The 16,273-nt window shown below is 35.1% G+C and overlaps 4 protein-coding genes across 6 annotated transcripts; 3 read left to right on the forward strand and 1 right to left on the reverse strand.

Moving 5' to 3' along the window:
- Positions 1-1,452: 1,452 nt before the first annotated feature.
- Positions 1,453-4,694, forward strand: LOC129951460 (protein Rae1). The gene is made up of 4 exons (XM_056063606.1): positions 1,453-1,848; positions 1,909-2,175; positions 2,228-2,453; positions 4,218-4,694. Exons 1-4 carry the CDS (start codon positions 1,666-1,668, stop codon positions 4,622-4,624), a joined length of 1,083 nt encoding a protein of 360 aa, XP_055919581.1. The 5' UTR covers positions 1,453-1,665; the 3' UTR covers positions 4,625-4,694.
- LOC129951461 (NADH dehydrogenase [ubiquinone] 1 beta subcomplex subunit 3) lies at positions 4,621-6,103 on the reverse strand. 3 transcript variants are annotated; one of them, XM_056063607.1, is made up of 3 exons: positions 5,946-6,103; positions 5,587-5,737; positions 4,621-4,886 (listed from the first exon to the last, which is right to left on the reverse strand). In XM_056063607.1, the coding sequence occupies exons 2-3, from the start codon at positions 5,718-5,720 to the stop codon at positions 4,715-4,717; spliced, it is 306 nt and encodes a 101-aa protein (XP_055919582.1). In that variant the 5' UTR covers positions 5,721-5,737; positions 5,946-6,103; the 3' UTR covers positions 4,621-4,714. The 3 variants fall into 3 exon arrangements, with proteins under 3 accessions (XP_055919582.1, XP_055919583.1, XP_055919584.1); XM_056063608.1 differs by lacking the exon at positions 5,946-6,103 and adding an exon at positions 5,799-5,939; XM_056063609.1 differs by lacking the exon at positions 5,946-6,103 and adding an exon at positions 5,788-5,939.
- A 6,278-nt stretch (positions 6,104-12,381) lies between these two features.
- LOC129950628 (uncharacterized) lies at positions 12,382-14,466 on the forward strand. Its single transcript, XM_056062556.1, has one exon. The coding sequence runs from the start codon at positions 12,382-12,384 to the stop codon at positions 14,464-14,466; it is 2,085 nt and encodes a 694-aa protein (XP_055918531.1).
- A 90-nt stretch (positions 14,467-14,556) lies between these two features.
- Positions 14,557-15,642, forward strand: LOC129950629 (uncharacterized). The gene has a single exon (XM_056062557.1). The coding sequence runs from the start codon at positions 14,557-14,559 to the stop codon at positions 15,640-15,642; it is 1,086 nt and encodes a 361-aa protein (XP_055918532.1).
- The last annotated feature ends 631 nt before the right edge of the window (positions 15,643-16,273 follow it).

The following is a 16,273-nucleotide window of genomic DNA, read 5'->3' on the forward strand; positions in this document are numbered from 1 at the left end:
CACATATTATGGCAGAGAAGATATTTTAGGCGATGTGAAGTAGACTGATTCCTCTATAGTTGGTGCAGTTTAGAGGGTCTCTAACACTTATGTTAGGATAATAAAATTTGCATTTTGTTCTCTAGAACAAGACAATTTTGAAAAAACAATTTGGTAGTAACTAATTGCAGAGTGGTTGCTACGAACTGTCAAACTCTATTCGTGTTTCACATACCACCCACACTGCAACAAGTAAGTTGTTCGCGCTCAGCTTCAACTTAACCTCAAAAATATTCCAACACTTTTCTTTTGTTTGTTGAAAAGGATAATTATAAATTGACAATTCTTCGCTGTCTGCGAATAGAAATGAAGATCATGTGAATGAAAATTCAAAATATGCCACGCAGTTCGTAGCTCATGTGCCAAGATGCTATAAATCGAAACCCGAATATGATGTGTATAACCAATCCGTAATTCGAGGTTGTAAGCAACATGTATTACCAATAGCTTTTTTGCAGGAAAACAGAGTTGCAGTAGCTTTTTGACTCTTTCTTGTATGTTACGTTTCAAATTTAGTTCTGTGTCCAAAATAAGGCCCAGATACTTAGAGTTAACAGTTGAAATTTTGTATTTCAAGCACTTGCCCTTACTTGCTTTGGATATCAACCAATCTTTCTAAGTTTTTGAAAAGGAATGATAATAGACTTATGTGTAGGTCTTAGATCTATTTAAATCTAGTTCAAAAATTGTAATGATTTATATTTTATTTTTGCTGATTATTACATTACAATTTTTAATATTTCGATGGTGGCTTTATAATTGTTATTGTAATTTCTTTATTAGTTTTAAAAACTTATAATTTAGTATTTACAATCAATTCTTAAATTAAATTATTTTTTAAAAGGTATGTAATGTTTGATTTAATTAAATTCAAAAAGTCAACACTTTTATATTTTAACAATAAAAACTTCTGATACAATTCAATATCAAAACAATTTGAGGGGCAGAGCTTATGTTTTTTAATACCCAAAATTAAATGAAATAAAGAAAACCTTTTATTGAATATTGGTAAAGTTTAATCGAAATTAAAAGATTTTGTTCAAAAAAAGAAATATTGATAAAATACCAACATGTTTTTAAATCGGAGTAGTACAAATCTGTTAAACTGCTTTTAATTTTTTTTTTTAAATAAATTTATGTCTCAAATTTGTTTTCAGAGCAGGGGCTTAATAAATCATTAACCGAAGTTCATCTTTTAATACTTAAACAAAATGTAACATCTTCAATATCAAAAAATCGAATCTGAGATCCTCTAACCCTGAATAAAATTAACGCCAAGTAATCACAATTCAATACGGAAAATCTAAGTGTTATGTCAGCCTTAGTATCTAAAGTTAGCTGTAGTTCTCTTTCACATATAGATGTCTCTTCAAGGCAACACAAAATTTATGTGGATTGTGGACGGTAAATTGTATATGTCAAAGTGTCAACTGTAAATTAGCCAACAAAAAGCAACGCAGGTTGCAAATTTTTTTGATTTTGGCAAAATAGTTTAGCTAATTAATAAATTTAAGCAATAATCCTCTAACACAGATCTAAAAAGAACTTCGATTGTTTAAAATACATTTTCTCAAATTTGGTATACCAGTACTTGAAGCAAGCGGCTTGAATAAAGTGTGACAGAAAATGTTCGGAACACCCAGTATTGGTGGTGGAAGTACCTTTGGCACAACAGCATCAACGACTACTCCAAACCCCATGAAAGACTTTGAAGTTGTTTCGCCTCCTGAGGATACAGTTTCGGCCCTGGAGTTCAGTCCTTCGACTTTGCAACAGAATTTTCTTATTGCCGGAAGCTGGGATAGTAGTGTAAGGTTCTTGTTTTATTTGGAAAGGATGTGCCATGTGTAAGCAGACAATTTATTATAGGTACGATGTTGGGAAGTGGAGCATACAGGCAAAACAGTACCTAAATCAATGAAGACACTTGGTGGCCCTGCATTGGATGTGTGCTGGTCTGACGATGGTACAAAAGTTTTTATGGCATCATGCGACAAGCAAGTCAAATGTTGGGATCTTGCTTCTGATCAGGTTCTTCAAGTTGCGGCACACGATGCTCCAGTTCAGACTTGCCATTGGGTGAAAGGATCGAGCTATACATGCCTCATGACTGGATCCTGGGATAAAACCTTGAAGGTAACCATAATTATTGGGAAATACATTCATTGTACTCATATATATTTTTCAGTTTTGGGACACTCGGTCTCCAAATCCGATGATGGTTATAAATCTTCCAGAGCGCTGTTACTGTGCTGACGTTGATTATCCAATGGCAGTAGTTGGTACAGCTGGACGCACACTGATAGTCTACTCTCTCGACCAGAAACCAAGTGAATTCAAACGACAAGAAAGTCCACTCAAGTATCAACATCGTACAATCTCAATCTTCAAAGACAAAAAGAAGGCTCCAACTGGTATGTATCATGTTTTTTCTTTTAATTAACAAATTCTACGAAAATTCTTTTTACTTAACATGATTTTTCATTCCAAAAACGAAAGTACCTGCTCACATTTCGTTCGGAAACAAAATTGGTTTTATTAAATTTGATTTTTAAAAATGAATTTAGATATTCTCTATTTTGGTTAATTCATGACCTTATGATTTGTGAAATGCTGTGCATTTCTTAAACTGAATAAAACTTATCAATCCATTCATATAATAACATGCTATCAGTTTCTTCTATTTTTTTTTCTAATGATTTACTCTTAGTTAAATTCTTCCATAATACTGAATCTTAAATCTGGGAATAATTCAATTTTGAAGCAATTTCACATGACATTTAAGAGTGACCGCAAACGTAATAATTTCTAATGAATAAATTCCTAAGAAAAAATGAATCTCCCAATTTTTAAAATGAAATAAATTAAAATGGCATAAAGAGCGAAGTAAATCCACACTTTTAAAATTCTATTTAAATGAAATAACTCCTAACAATTGAAATCGAAACAAAGTCCTAAACAAGAAATTACTTAATTTTATTAAATAAATATACCTACTTAAGAAACAAGTAATTTTACTGGAAACTGTGATAACGTTAACCACTAATAAAGAAACCAAATTTGAAGTTGAGCGTCTGTAGTGTACATATTCAAACTTAGGAAGTCGGGGTCTTTTGGTTTAGCTTGACGAATGCTGGCTCTTAAATGCTCAATAGTTAAAGGTTTATCTGTAAAAACATGGTCTTTTGCGTAGCTCCACATAAAAAAGCCCATCGGTCCATCGGTGTCAAATCGCATAATCTTGGTGGCCAGTCGATATCGCAACGACGAAAAATTATGTGGCCACGAAATGTCTCTTGCAATAAAGCCATATTCGCATGTGGCACCATCTTGTTGAAAGCACATATTCTCCAAGTCGTATTCTTCAATAGCAGGCAAAAAAAGTAGGTTATCATTTAACCACACCGGTTCGAATTGACGGCGACAGTTGATCCATCGTCGTTTTAAAGACTTTTTGTTGATGTAATGGCCTCTCTTCAATTGCTGAAGTATTCTCGGAACCCCAAATACCAACATTTTGTTTATTAACCGAGTTTTTACCCACCGAGTAAAAAATGTGCTTCGTCGCTGAAGAAAATTTTGTTCGAAAAATCGCCGTTAACCGACTGTTGTTCAAGCACCCATTTGTCGTATCTAAGATCGCGACGTTTTGTGAATGGTCTGCTGGATTCAGTTGTTGTGTGAGCTTTATATGTATGTAGCTGTAGATCCAAATGCAAAATACGCCATAATGTGCCGTAAGACAGTCGTTATTCCTGAGAAAGTCTTCCGCGACACTTTCACTTACAGCAGCGATATTTTCAGTGGTGTGAGCAAAATGATGATGCAAAGGCCTTACAAAATCTGTAAACAATCCGGTCACTTCAAACTTCTTCACTGTTTTGCCAACTGCTTATGTAGTTGGACGATTATGTTAACCACAGTATCCTTTCAAATCACAATTTGGTTTAACAACTTATTCCAGCCCTATACTTTTGAAACCGCAAAATGGATAACCCGTTATAATAATTTTTTTTGAAAATCTCATTTAAAATAATCAGTGGATTGAAAATTCCGAAGTATTCTTGATAATTTTAAAAGAAATATAAAAGTTACATTTTGAATTAAAAATATATTGATTACTGATAAAAATTGCAATTCATGAATTTCAAAATAAAAACTCGATTTCCTCTTTACAGGCTACGCACTCGGAAGCATTGAAGGACGTGTTGCTATTCAATACGTTAATCCAGTAAATCCAAAAGACAACTTCACCTTTAAATGTCATCGAATGACCGGAACCGCTAGCTATCAGGATATATATGCTGTTAACGATATTGCATTCCATCCGGTGCATGGCACTCTTGTAACAGTAGGTTCTGATGGAACGTTTAGCTTTTGGGATAAGGATGCCCGCACCAAACTAAAGTCGTCTGAAATGATGGACCAGTCCATAACAAAGTGCGGATTCAACTCAAACGGACAGATTTTTGCCTATGCAGTAGGCTATGATTGGTCAAAGGGTCACGAATATTTTAACCCTGCTAAGAAGCCATCTATATTCCTACGACCGTGCTATGATGAACTAAAACCTCGTATCAATTGAAAAATTCACAAAAGCATTTGCTTCCTTTATTTCTTTTATTAAATTAAACATTTGTATGTTCCAACTCTAATTATCTTCTTTTATTCATGACTAATGGTGTTCGCCATGACCATGACCATGTTCATCGCCGCTGGAAAGACCCTTTTCTATTCCAACAGTAATTAAAGCCGCAGCAAGACCCCATACGAAACCACGTGTGAAGAATATTCTGGCACGAGAAGCATGTGTTCCATGTTTAGGAAGGTAGCGCCAGGCTTCATTCCTAAAAAAATAAAAATAAATGGGCTTATTTATCGCCTCAAATGAAAACTTTATCAAAAACTCGAACTTATGCATGTTTTCCTTAATTTGAATATGATTTATTCAGAGGCTCATTGCATGTGAAATACATGCTTCAAGTCTTCCCCAAGTTTCATGTTTAAAATATCTAATAGTTAATAAAAATGTGCACATAGAAGAACTAACATAATCTTCGAAAATCAATGTACACTTTTTAAACAGGGGTTTGTTTTGACCTCTTGCAATCACTATTTTTTAAGAATTATTTCTGGATGCTAATAGTAAGCTGTTAAAATACGAACGAACCAAATAAATGGTTGTGAATGGACTTTGTGGTCAATTAGAGGTATTAGGATTCCAAAATTATGAAAATTTAATTGATTTGTATGATATTAATTATATATTGGGTTGGACTTAATCCAGCTAGATAAAAATAGCTATACTGTGTCCGTATGTGCTTGACTTTAATCAAACATTGAGCTTTTTAAAATCAATGTTATTAAAAACGAACTTTCTTCCTAATGTTTTGAAACTAGAGTAGTAATTTTGTATTGCTATTATTCTGAAACACTTCATATTCAATCGGAATCTGATCAAGTTTAAATAAGGAAACTTTTTTATGCACAAACTTCAGGAAAGATATGATTAGAAAAGTCAAATAAAAAATATAATGTAATATATACCTTGCCCAAGGATCCTTTAAACCCAATCTTGCCAAAGATTCTTGTACTTCTACCAATTGTGGAGCTTCGACTTTGTAAATTGATGCATCTGGCACTTTGTATGCATCACCATGACCATGACCATGTCCACCCATTACGGAAGATTTTTCGACTGAAATAAGAAATTTTATAGTTTTGTTGTCATTTTGCGACAACGATAACCTCTTAATTACGTAAGTATTTTTGTTTAATTAAGTAAATGTATTTTTAGTTAAGAATCAATAATTTTACTAATGTTCTTAATAAACACCAAATGCTTTATAATCTTAAAATTAAATTCTATTCTTATTTGGAAGCTACAAGAAACAACACTAACTAACCCAAGAACGTATGCGAATTGCAAAACCTGCGAATGAAATTAGGAATTATTTTTCAGACAAAATAATAATGACAATGACAGTTGATACTTTCGACTTCAACTGAATTATCAGATGGAGTCAAACGTGGAAAGCAAATAAGAACTGAATCTGATACTGACTACGGTGGTTACAAGAGGAGATAGAGAAATCGAATCGAATTGAGATTTCAATCCACGTATATGGAAACTGGATCGAGGAATCGAATTCAAATGGAATCGAAATGACATTTGGGTTTTATTTGTGTTCGTACTGCTACGTGAATAATGGTTGAAACACAAACACGCTTCAGCTTCGGCTTCGTCTGCGTTACGTTAGGCCTGCTTCGAGGTTGCTTTGAATGACATTTCTATTATTTCATCCCTCCAAAGCGCAAATATTTTGTTCGTTGACATTTTTTTACAGCTGTTGAGCTTTCAGATAAAGCAAATGTTCAGATAATTGAACTAGAGCCTACGTTTGGAGTCGCATTACGTTACATTACGTTCTTTTCCTTACGATTGTCAAACGAAACGTGAGGTCGAAGCTCCATTGTGATAGCATGCATTGAATTCCTATGGCTGAACTCGTAAACGAAGCTGAAGCGTGTTTGTGATTCAGCCATTAATTATCTCAACATTTGCTCTGTCTGACAGCTCAACAGCTGTAACAAATGTCAACAAACAAAATATTTGCTCTTTGGAGGGATGAAATAATAAAAATGTCATTCAAAGCAACCTCGAAGCAAGGCCACCGTAACGCAGACAAAGCCGAAGCTGAAGAGTGTTTGTGATTCAGCCATAACTTTCAAATAAATTTAAAATTTTATAACAATACTCTCAACACACAAATTCAGCTAAGAACAAACAAAAGGGAAAAAAACTTATCCTACGTACACAAGCAAAACCTCACACACCAATAACTCGATTCCCCCAGAATTGAGCGAGGATTCAACTCCATGCAACAACAAAAAGCTTGATCGGATCGAAATATTTTCATTCTTCTCTTAGGTGTTGTTTAGCATTATTTAGTGGATGAATACACGACCGCAACTTTTGTGGATATACACAATAAAAAATTAAGTGGGCATGCAAGAAAATTTGACAATAGAGGAACAGTCAGAGATTAAAACACAAAAAACTTCGTTGGATACTCAGCCACTTTCTTCAGGTACTTTCTTAACGGATGAATTATTATAAGTTATTATTTACTGTTTTTGTTTGCTAGAGCTTATTTGGATTTGGTGTGGTGATAATTTCAAGTAAAACATACAAAATAGAGGAAGATTTCTTGGGGTTGCAGGTGCTTTGTCATTTTATGCGGCTGCAAAAGAAAAGAAAGAAACATCGAATTCTAAAAAAAGAGAATGGGTCAAGACATGGAGACTGAAAAGGATTGAAAATAGCTCATTTGGGTTTTTGTAAGATGAACTTCATCTGAATGACAAAGATAGTTATCGTCGTTATTTAAGAATGGACGAACTTCGCGAGCAAATAAAAATGAAAATGTCTGACAAAAGGAGAACGTTTTCGGAAAGAAACAATACACATATCTGAAAATGAGGAAAAAGACGAAACTTGGCATTTTTTCCATCCCATTTCTTCCTTCTTATACAAAAAAGGAATCTATAATTTCTGAAGGAACCCGACAGTTAAATTCAATTGTGTATGTTTTCGGTAAAAATCGGGAGAATTTTTCATTGGAATTGTTATTTTACAATAATTTAGTTCCTTGAAATCTAAATGTTTGTCCGCTTTGTGTGAACTGCTGAAAGTTGTTTTTTATATTTTGCGAGCTATCTCAATTTATTCATCGAATTCGTTCTATAAAGTTGGACAGTTGGACACGATCCAAATTTGCCAGGCATACTCGACCGAGCCACGGCCACTGACGGATTGATTATTTTTATATTCTTCATTTCGAGCATGTTAATTGGGGATATTAATCAACATAAAAAAGGGTTTTTATAAAATAAATTACAAAATTAAAGCCATTTGTTTATGGATGGAAAATTTAAAGTATTTAAAAATCCACATATCCAAGATATCCTATTCAACTATGTCGAATTGTCATACAGTCGTATATTTTAAGATGGTTTCCAAGTTCTTCTGCTTGTGTGTTATCATCAGAATTAACAACTTCACTTATTACTTTCAGTTCTTTAGAGCTCTCTTAAAAGAGTGCTTTTCGAGTGGATACGTTGGAGGAAAATAAGAAATGTTGGTCTTTACATCACAATCATGTAAATGCTAGTGTAGTTGGTGGTTTTGAATGCTGTTGATGTTGTAAGTAGAAGGGTATTGTCATCATAAAATTATCGTCCAATGCTTCCACAGTAAATGAGTTTTCGGTGACAAAAAAGTAGCTTCCTGATAAGCTGTTGGTTTTGGCTGTAATCTATATAGGTACAAATAGTTTATAATGCTTTGTTTATCTTTCGTTCAAATTAAAGTTACCTGGTTGGGGGATTGAGTAGGAAGTTTTCCTGCATTTAATAGTTTCCCCCAAATAATCAAACTTTGCCATCAAACGTCTAGATTTTTGTGAAACAGCCCTTTTTGTGTCCCAAAGAACTGGGTTTTGTTTAATTACAGAAATGAGATCTAACTAACTAAGAAATGTACAGATAATATAATCCTCTTCAATATAATTATCAGATTATTTACTAGACTTTTAAAATACACGATGTAAAAGTTTCACAAAAATAAATGTTGTGTCAAAAAAGAACACCTATCAACTTGTTGCTAACATGTATTGGTGATTTTGAAAAAGTGAAAATGAATGCCGTTTTAACTTTTCACTTTTTTTTATTGAGGTGAGAGATAGATTGAAACTGAGAATTTAGGGTGTTGATATATTTTTCACCTGGGGTGGAATCGTCAAAATTGATTATCATTTTTATTCCGTCTGTGTAAGATGATTCAACTCAATTCAATTCGATTGAACAATTTCAGATTCAAATTGTCAAAATTCTTTGTTGCTTCGGTGAAATTTTAAATTGTTTCTTATAAAATATCTAAATAAAAGGTTCAAATTGGCTGATTTTGGATAAAATTCTTACTTTTCTTGCTTTTTTCCGAATGTAGTAAGCTTTGTCGGTCACAGGAATGTTTTTTTTTTAAGAAACAAAGTGACCTAAGAAAATTTTTCAGTCGTTGGTGTAAGTGTCTGGTAGCTCTATTCAGAATAAACATATTTGTTTGAAAACGACTATCACATTTTTTTGTGACAGTAGATCAAATTCGATCATTTTTATTGTCATTTATCAACAATCATCTCGGCCGATTCCACCCCTGATTTAGAAACAAACGCAATTTACCAATACCTTAACAAAGTTTTAGTCTCTAACACTCGGTTTATTGAAAATTTGGAACGTGTTTGAGTTCGAACTCATTTCTTGAACTCTCGAGCGTTAGAACTTTGACTTAGATTTTAGTCTGGTGAAGCCGAAGCTGAAGCGCGTTTGCAGCCATAAGGTCCATTGACATTTTAATAGCAGATAATACGTCATAAGTCATAGCGAGCACTTCGAAAATGTATTTGAACCAAAAAGGCAACATATTTTTAAAACAAACAGAACAAAATTATATTAAAAACACAAACAAAATCAGAAAAATAAATCTACAATTAATTTATAATAAACTAAAATCAATGACATAATTATTTACCGCTAAATTAAAACTGACAGATATTCAATTTTATTACTCTATTGACATTAGTCAGAAATATATGTCAACAAATCCTACCAGGCGTTATAAAAGAAGTTTATTATTCGAACTTTGTTTTATTAAACCACGACCTAAGTCCTTAAAACACAGTGGGGCAGTTTTTCTATTAAAGTTTTAAAAACAGACGCTTAATGCTTAAATTCCTCATATCCTCATGAGATGGCATATAGAGCATGTAACCTCTCACAATCTATTGAAACCAAGTGACATTTTTCCTGCTTATGTGCCCTATATCCATGGACAAAAGTGCAATCAGCTGGAAAAGCATAAATAGAAGTAACAGTTTCGAGATCACTTATTTATTATTTATTTTTTTTCTAAATCATTGTTTCTTCGCCGATTGGATTTCCAAACAATAAATATCGGGCCAAGATTAAATCTTCCAAATTCAAAACGGGAAACAAGAAATATTCTTGGAATTGTCCAATCGGCGAAGAAACATCATTTTATTTTAAATTGAAAACAAATTGCAACAATGCCGAAATCGAAGCAATGTTGCAGTTCTCTAACTTGTCAAAAATTAGATGATGATTTTATGGTAAGTTGTGATAAATGTTTTCGATGGTGGCACTATTCTTGCCATGGTTTTGATCCTGATCACTATGACACTAATACCCCTTGGTACTGTGGGGAAAGTGATTGTGTTGCTAAAAAAGCCACATCAGGAAATCCCGATCAAGAAGAAGAACAAAGCCCTCATATGTTAGATTCTTTGAAACAGTTGGACATGTTTATGGAAGCTGCCATTGTTGCTCAATCTGCAGCTTCTCGAAAAGACAAAGAAATTGAAGCTTTGCGTACAGAACTTGAAGAAATGAAGTTGAAACTTTCTGCATGTGTACCACCACCATGTGTATCTCCAGCTAATGTTCAGAAGGACAATGATAGGTTGGAAATCTTAAAAAAGATTCAGCAAAATCATCAGGCCTTGTTAAACGATGTTAATAACGTTCCTATTTGCAAGGTTCCACAATCCAGACCGCTATTTTCTCCTCCTAATCCGGTCATAGGGAATTTCTCTTTTCCTTCAACTTCCATTCAAGGTCAGGAAATGGCTACGCTGCTCACTATCCTGAATCGGAATAATGTTCAAGAGCTTCCGACATTTTCTGGCGAAAATAGGCGTGAATGGCCTTATTTTGAAGAGGTGTTCAAGTCTACGACTATTGAAGGAAAATTCAGCGACAAAGAAAACGTTTCTCGACTACGAAAGGCCTTAAAAGGAGAAGCGTACCAATTGGTATGTGATCGTTTAAAGTATTCATCGGACGCCGACGCAATTATGAACTCCATTCGTGCCATTTTTGGACGATGTGATGTCCTGGTTCACGATCTAACCACGGATTTATTGAATCTTCCCAAGTTAGCTTCGAAGAGTGATCCGAAAATTCGTCTGTGGGCAGTGAAGGTGAATGGTTACGTCGCGGATGTCAGGTCCATGAATAGAGAAGAAGACCTCACCAATGGGTACGTGATGACCAATTTAGCCTGTAAGCTTGGCGCAGGTTTATACCAAGAGTGGCAAAAGAAGAAAGCTGGTTTCTTCAATGCAAATTTCGTTCAATTTGCCGAATTTTTAAATTTTAAAAGGTTATCGATCTGCCACCTGATTTAATGAAGCCAACAACTAGTGCAAATTTTGAAACTAAGAAAAACCAAGGTTCAGCGAAATCTTCAAAACAAGTTTTAACTCATCAAGCACAATCTTCAGTTTCTGCCGTTCAAATCTTGTGTAAGAAATGTACAAAGAAACAACATCCACTCCACGAATGTGTCAGTTTTAAGGACTCATCAGAATCGGAGAGACTCGCCTTTGTTAAAGGGAATTTTATTTGTTTTACTTGTTTGGATTCTACAAAGCACAATTGGAGGGTTTGCGCCAAGAAGAGAACTTGTGGTTTAAATGGTTGCTCTGGTCGTCATCACTCTTTATTGCATCAATCCAAAGAAATCAATTCAGATCTTAATACATCTGCTGCGCCGTTTTGTCCACAGCCACACATTCATTCATCTCATGCTCGCTCGAATACTTCAGTACTGTTTAAGATTGCACCAATTCGACTTCATGGTAGAGACAACCGTTTTGTGGACACCTTCGCTTTTCTCGATGATGGTTCATCCTTAACGATACTTGAAAAGGATCTCTTTATTGACTTGCATCTTGACGGTGTTTTAGAAGACTTGACTTTCCAATGGACGAAAGGTGTAACACGTAAGGAAAAATCTTTGAGAACAAGCTTAGAAGTATCTGATGTCAAAAATCTGAAACGCCATATTTTGAAGAATGTGTTCACTGTCAAAGATTTGGACTTGCCATGCCAATCGATAGATGTTAATTATCTTAAAAGCAAGTATCCTCATCTACGTGGACTTCCTTTGGGGGATTTAGTTGATGCCAAGCCTAAGATTTTGATTGGCCTCGATCAAGCAAAGTTTCTTTTGAAACGACCAAGAACCCTGTGCGCTGAAAACGCGGCTCGGGTGGATCGTTTTTGGCAGTGGTTATGTCTCGCATCCACACGTTTCTTGTGTTCACAATGTTCCTCGACCAAAAATGAAATTCTATTTTCACGATGCAATCAAACCTGAAGAGAGCTTACACGATCTAGTGAAACAGCATTTTTCAAGAGTTCGGAGTGAAGCCACCAAAGGGAGATTTTGTGAGTCGTGAAGAAAAAAGAGCTGTAGACATAATGGAGTCTTCCATCAAGCTAGTGGATGGTCAGTATGAAATCGGCCTCTTATGGAACTCTGACAATGTAAGATTACCAGATAGTTATCCGATGGCTTTCAGAAGACTTGTCAGTTTCGAAAAGTCCTTGAAAAAGAAACCACACTTACTAGAATGGCAAAACAATCACATGCGAACATTGTTAGAAAAGGGTTACGCCAGAATCGCTTCGGAGCAAGAGTTATCAATAAAGTGGCCTCGAGTTTGGTACACACCCACTTTTATTGTAGAAAATCCCAATAAACTCCCAATAAAACCAAGATGTGTGTGTGACGTGGCTGCTAAGGTTGATGGGGTTTCACTCAACACTTTTCTCCTAAAAGGACCTGACAACCTTGTGCCTCTCCATGCTGGTCTATTTAAATTCCGTGAAAGTAAAATTGCTGTTAATGCTGATGTCAAAGAAATGTTCCACCAAATTAAGATTAAAAAGGAAGACCAGCAATGTCAAAGAATACTTTGGAGAGATGATGACATTTCAAGAAAGCTATTGGTTTACATAATGCAAGTTATGATGTTCGGCCCTCGATGTTCACCCACATGTGCACAGTTCGTCAAAAACCATCATGCTAACCTTTTTAAAGAAGAATGTCCGGAAGCTGTGGATGGTTTGACAAAAAGAACAAATGTTGATGATTATTTTGACAGCCACAACACAGTTGAAGAAGCAATCTCAGTCACCAGAGATGCCATACGAATTTACAAATCCATGCATTTTGATCTAGTTTCTATACAATCTAATAGCTTTGAACTTCTCTCTCAGATGCCAGAAACTCAAGTCAAAACTAAATTAGTCAGCATCGATCCAAACGAATGCGAGGGTTATATCGCAAAGGTCTTAGGAATATTTTGGCAACCTTCTTCCGATTGTTTTCTTTACAGACTTGCCGAAGATGACGATTTAAAGGAGATGGTCTTATCATCCAATGCCATCACAAAAAGGCGTATTCTTCGTGAGATTATGCGAGTGTTCGATCCGTTGGGCCTAATTTCAATCTACATCATTAGAGGTAGAATCATTCTTCAAGAGGTTTGGCGAGAGGGTTTTGACTGGGACGAGCCAATCTCATCAGAATTGCAAACCAAATGGTTAACTTTCATCAATGAGCTGAAGAAAATTGAAAGACTCCGAATTCCACGTCGATACATCTCTTTGAATCCTGACGATTGCAAGGTAAGCCTTATTACTTTTGTCGATGCATCAGAAAAGGCTTTTGCTGCTGTAGCCTATTTTCGCTTTGAATGTAATGAAATGGTAGAAGTATCGCAAGTAATGGCTAAGGCTAAAGTTGCACCTGTAAAGCAATTGACTATTCCAAGGTTAGAGTTACAAGCTGCTGTCCTTGGAGTCCGTTTGGTATCTACTATAAAGCAATCGCATACAATAAAAATTGATGAAGAGTTGTTTTTATCAGATTCTACTACAGTTCTCTCTTGGATACATTCAACAACATTCAAATTTCCTACCTTTGTTGCATCTCGTGTAGGAGAGATCCTTCATTCTTCATCTCCACGACAGTGGTATCATGTCCGTTCAAATGACAATGTTGCTGATGATGGAACAAAATGGTTTGATGAATGCATGGGAGATCAACTTACAAGGTGGTTTGTTGGTCCAGATTTTCTTAAGAAAGAATTTTCGGAATGGCCTATTAAACCTTACACTCAACAAGAACAAGAATCAGCAGAAATTGTTTCGGTGCACATTAGACCTGAATTGCCTTCGTTTGATGTCTACAACAGTCTGAGTGCAAGATTTAAAGCAAAATGGTCTTCCTCTGTTCGAGTTATCGCTTTTTTGCTCAGATTCAAAGATGTCATTAAGAAAATTCCGTTCGAAAAACAAGTCTTCATAACGCCAACTGAATACACCCGTGCTGAAAATTGGCTTTTTCGAAAAATACAGTGTGAAGCCTTTCCCGAAGACTTATTATCTCTTCAAAAGAATGGAAGGGTATTTTCAAGAAGCTCCATCCTTAGTTTGTCACCGTTTTTAGACGAAGAAGGAACAATTCGAATGCGTTCGCGAGCTCAAAAAGCCAATTGATCGTATGCTTCAAGAAATCCAGCCATTCTTCCGAATAATCATCCATTGGTAGATGTTCTCATACAACATCATCACGACCTTAATTTTCACATGGGAACAGCAACAATTATATCAGACATCCGAGATCGTGCATGGATTATATTCATTCGAAAGGCAATCGATAGGGTGAGATCTAAGTGCTTTGAATGCAAGCGGCTCAAAGCCAAACCTGTCATGCCACTTATGGGACAACTACCAGAAGCTCGTTTGGCGTTTGACTCAAGACCTTTTACTCACGTTGGAGTCGATTGTTTTGGCCCCTTATTGGTTAAGTTCGGACGTGGCACAGTGAAAAGATACGGTATGATTTTTACGTGTCTTACTTACAGAGCTGTGCAAATTGAGCTTCTTAACGATCTCAGTTTAGACCAATGTATAATGGCTGTCCGTCGTTTTGTCATCAACCGAGTGGTAACTCGATTTTTGTACAGTGACAATGGTCTTAATTTCGTTGGGGCTAAAAACATGATGGCCAAGGATGTCAAAGAGATGCAGTATAAACTAGGCGAATATTCTGCGAACTATGAAAACGTTCTTTGGCGTTTTATCCCAGCTTATTCTCCGTGGATGGGAGGTTCATGGGAGCGGCTAATTCAGTCAATTAAGAAGAGTGTCAATTATATTTTAAAATCTACAATACCACGTGAAGATGTTTTAAGAAATGCACTTATGGAAGCCCAATCCCAGATAAATCGACGCCCCTTAACTCATTTGCCTGTAGACCCTGAAGATCCGAAACCATTAACCCCAAATATGATGCTTTTCGGTGAAGAAGATAAAGATGTGACCGCCCCTGGTGTTTTCACTGAAAATGATGCTTGTAGCAGACTTTATAGCAGAAGAGCTCAGCATTTGACGTCATCACTTGTCAAGCGTTGGTACAAAGAATATATACCTGACAATATAAGAAGAAAGAAGTGGTACAAAAATACCAAAGATGTGGAAGTAGATGACCTAGTCATTTTGGTTGAACCAGATGAATCTCGATCACTTTGGAAACTAGGTCGTGTAATGAAAGTTTACCCAGGTCCAGATACTATTGTACGAGTTGTAGATGTCAAATTATCGAATGGTTCAATTAAATCAAAGAGATCCGTAGGAAGGCTTGCTGTTTTGGACTTAAAGTCTTCAACGTAGATTTCAGACGGCCCCTGGAATGTCATCAAGCCAACGCTTTTTTAACATCAACTTACTTTTTTACTGCATTTCAAAAACACTTTGCTTAATTTTTTCAATAATTTTTCCTTGCTTAAATTTCATTGTTTTTTCTAAATTTTTTGATACAATATTTTCATTTGTTCATCAACTGTTTTCAACAATCAAACAATATTTCAATTCCTGTTTGTTTCGCCCTTTATAAAATACCAATTTGTAAGTTTTATTTATGTACGTATTTTACTTTTATTAATTTAAGTATTTATTCTGTTTAGAAAATAAAATTGGACAATTCCAAGAATATTTCTTGTTTCCCGTTTTGAATTTGGAAGATTTAATCTTGGCCCGATATTTATTGTTTGGAAATCCAATCGGCGAAGAAACAATCATTTTTAAAATAAAATTTAAATACAAACATTAATTAAAAACCCAAAAAATGCTGTCTATGATTAATTAAATATTTATTGACGCTTCAATGCTTGTTTTGATAGTTTTCAGGGCTGATTAAGTAACATCTGCTGTGTTTATAAGGGTAATTTCTCAAAAAAGGCCATAATATTCTTTTTTTGTTTTAATATTTTTTAAAAATAAAAACGAAGTTTTTATCGATAAT

This window comes from Eupeodes corollae, chromosome 3, assembly GCF_945859685.1.
Source record: "Eupeodes corollae chromosome 3, idEupCoro1.1, whole genome shotgun sequence".
Lineage (NCBI taxonomy): Eukaryota > Metazoa > Arthropoda > Insecta > Diptera > Syrphidae > Eupeodes > Eupeodes corollae.

Excerpts from the sequence above, each read along its gene's own strand:
- LOC129951460 (XM_056063606.1), top strand. The coding sequence starts at position 1,666 with ATGTTCGGAACACCCAGTATTGGTGGTGGAAGTACCTTTGGCACAACA. Across the intron at positions 1,849-1,908 it reads CCGGAAGCTGGGATAGTAGT|GTACGATGTTGGGAAGTGGA; the intron begins GTAAGGTTCTTG and ends AATTTATTATAG. Across the intron at positions 2,176-2,227 it reads CCTGGGATAAAACCTTGAAG|TTTTGGGACACTCGGTCTCC; the intron begins GTAACCATAATT and ends TATATTTTTCAG.
- LOC129951461 (XM_056063607.1), bottom strand. The coding sequence starts at position 5,720 with ATGGGTGGACATGGTCATGGTCATGGTGATGCATACAAAGTGCCAGAT. Across the intron at positions 4,887-5,586 it reads TTAAAGGATCCTTGGGCAAG|GAATGAAGCCTGGCGCTACC; the intron begins GTATATATTACA and ends TTATTTTTTTAG.
- LOC129950628 (XM_056062556.1), top strand. The coding sequence starts at position 12,382 with ATGGAGTCTTCCATCAAGCTAGTGGATGGTCAGTATGAAATCGGCCTC.
- LOC129950629 (XM_056062557.1), top strand. The coding sequence starts at position 14,557 with ATGGGAACAGCAACAATTATATCAGACATCCGAGATCGTGCATGGATT.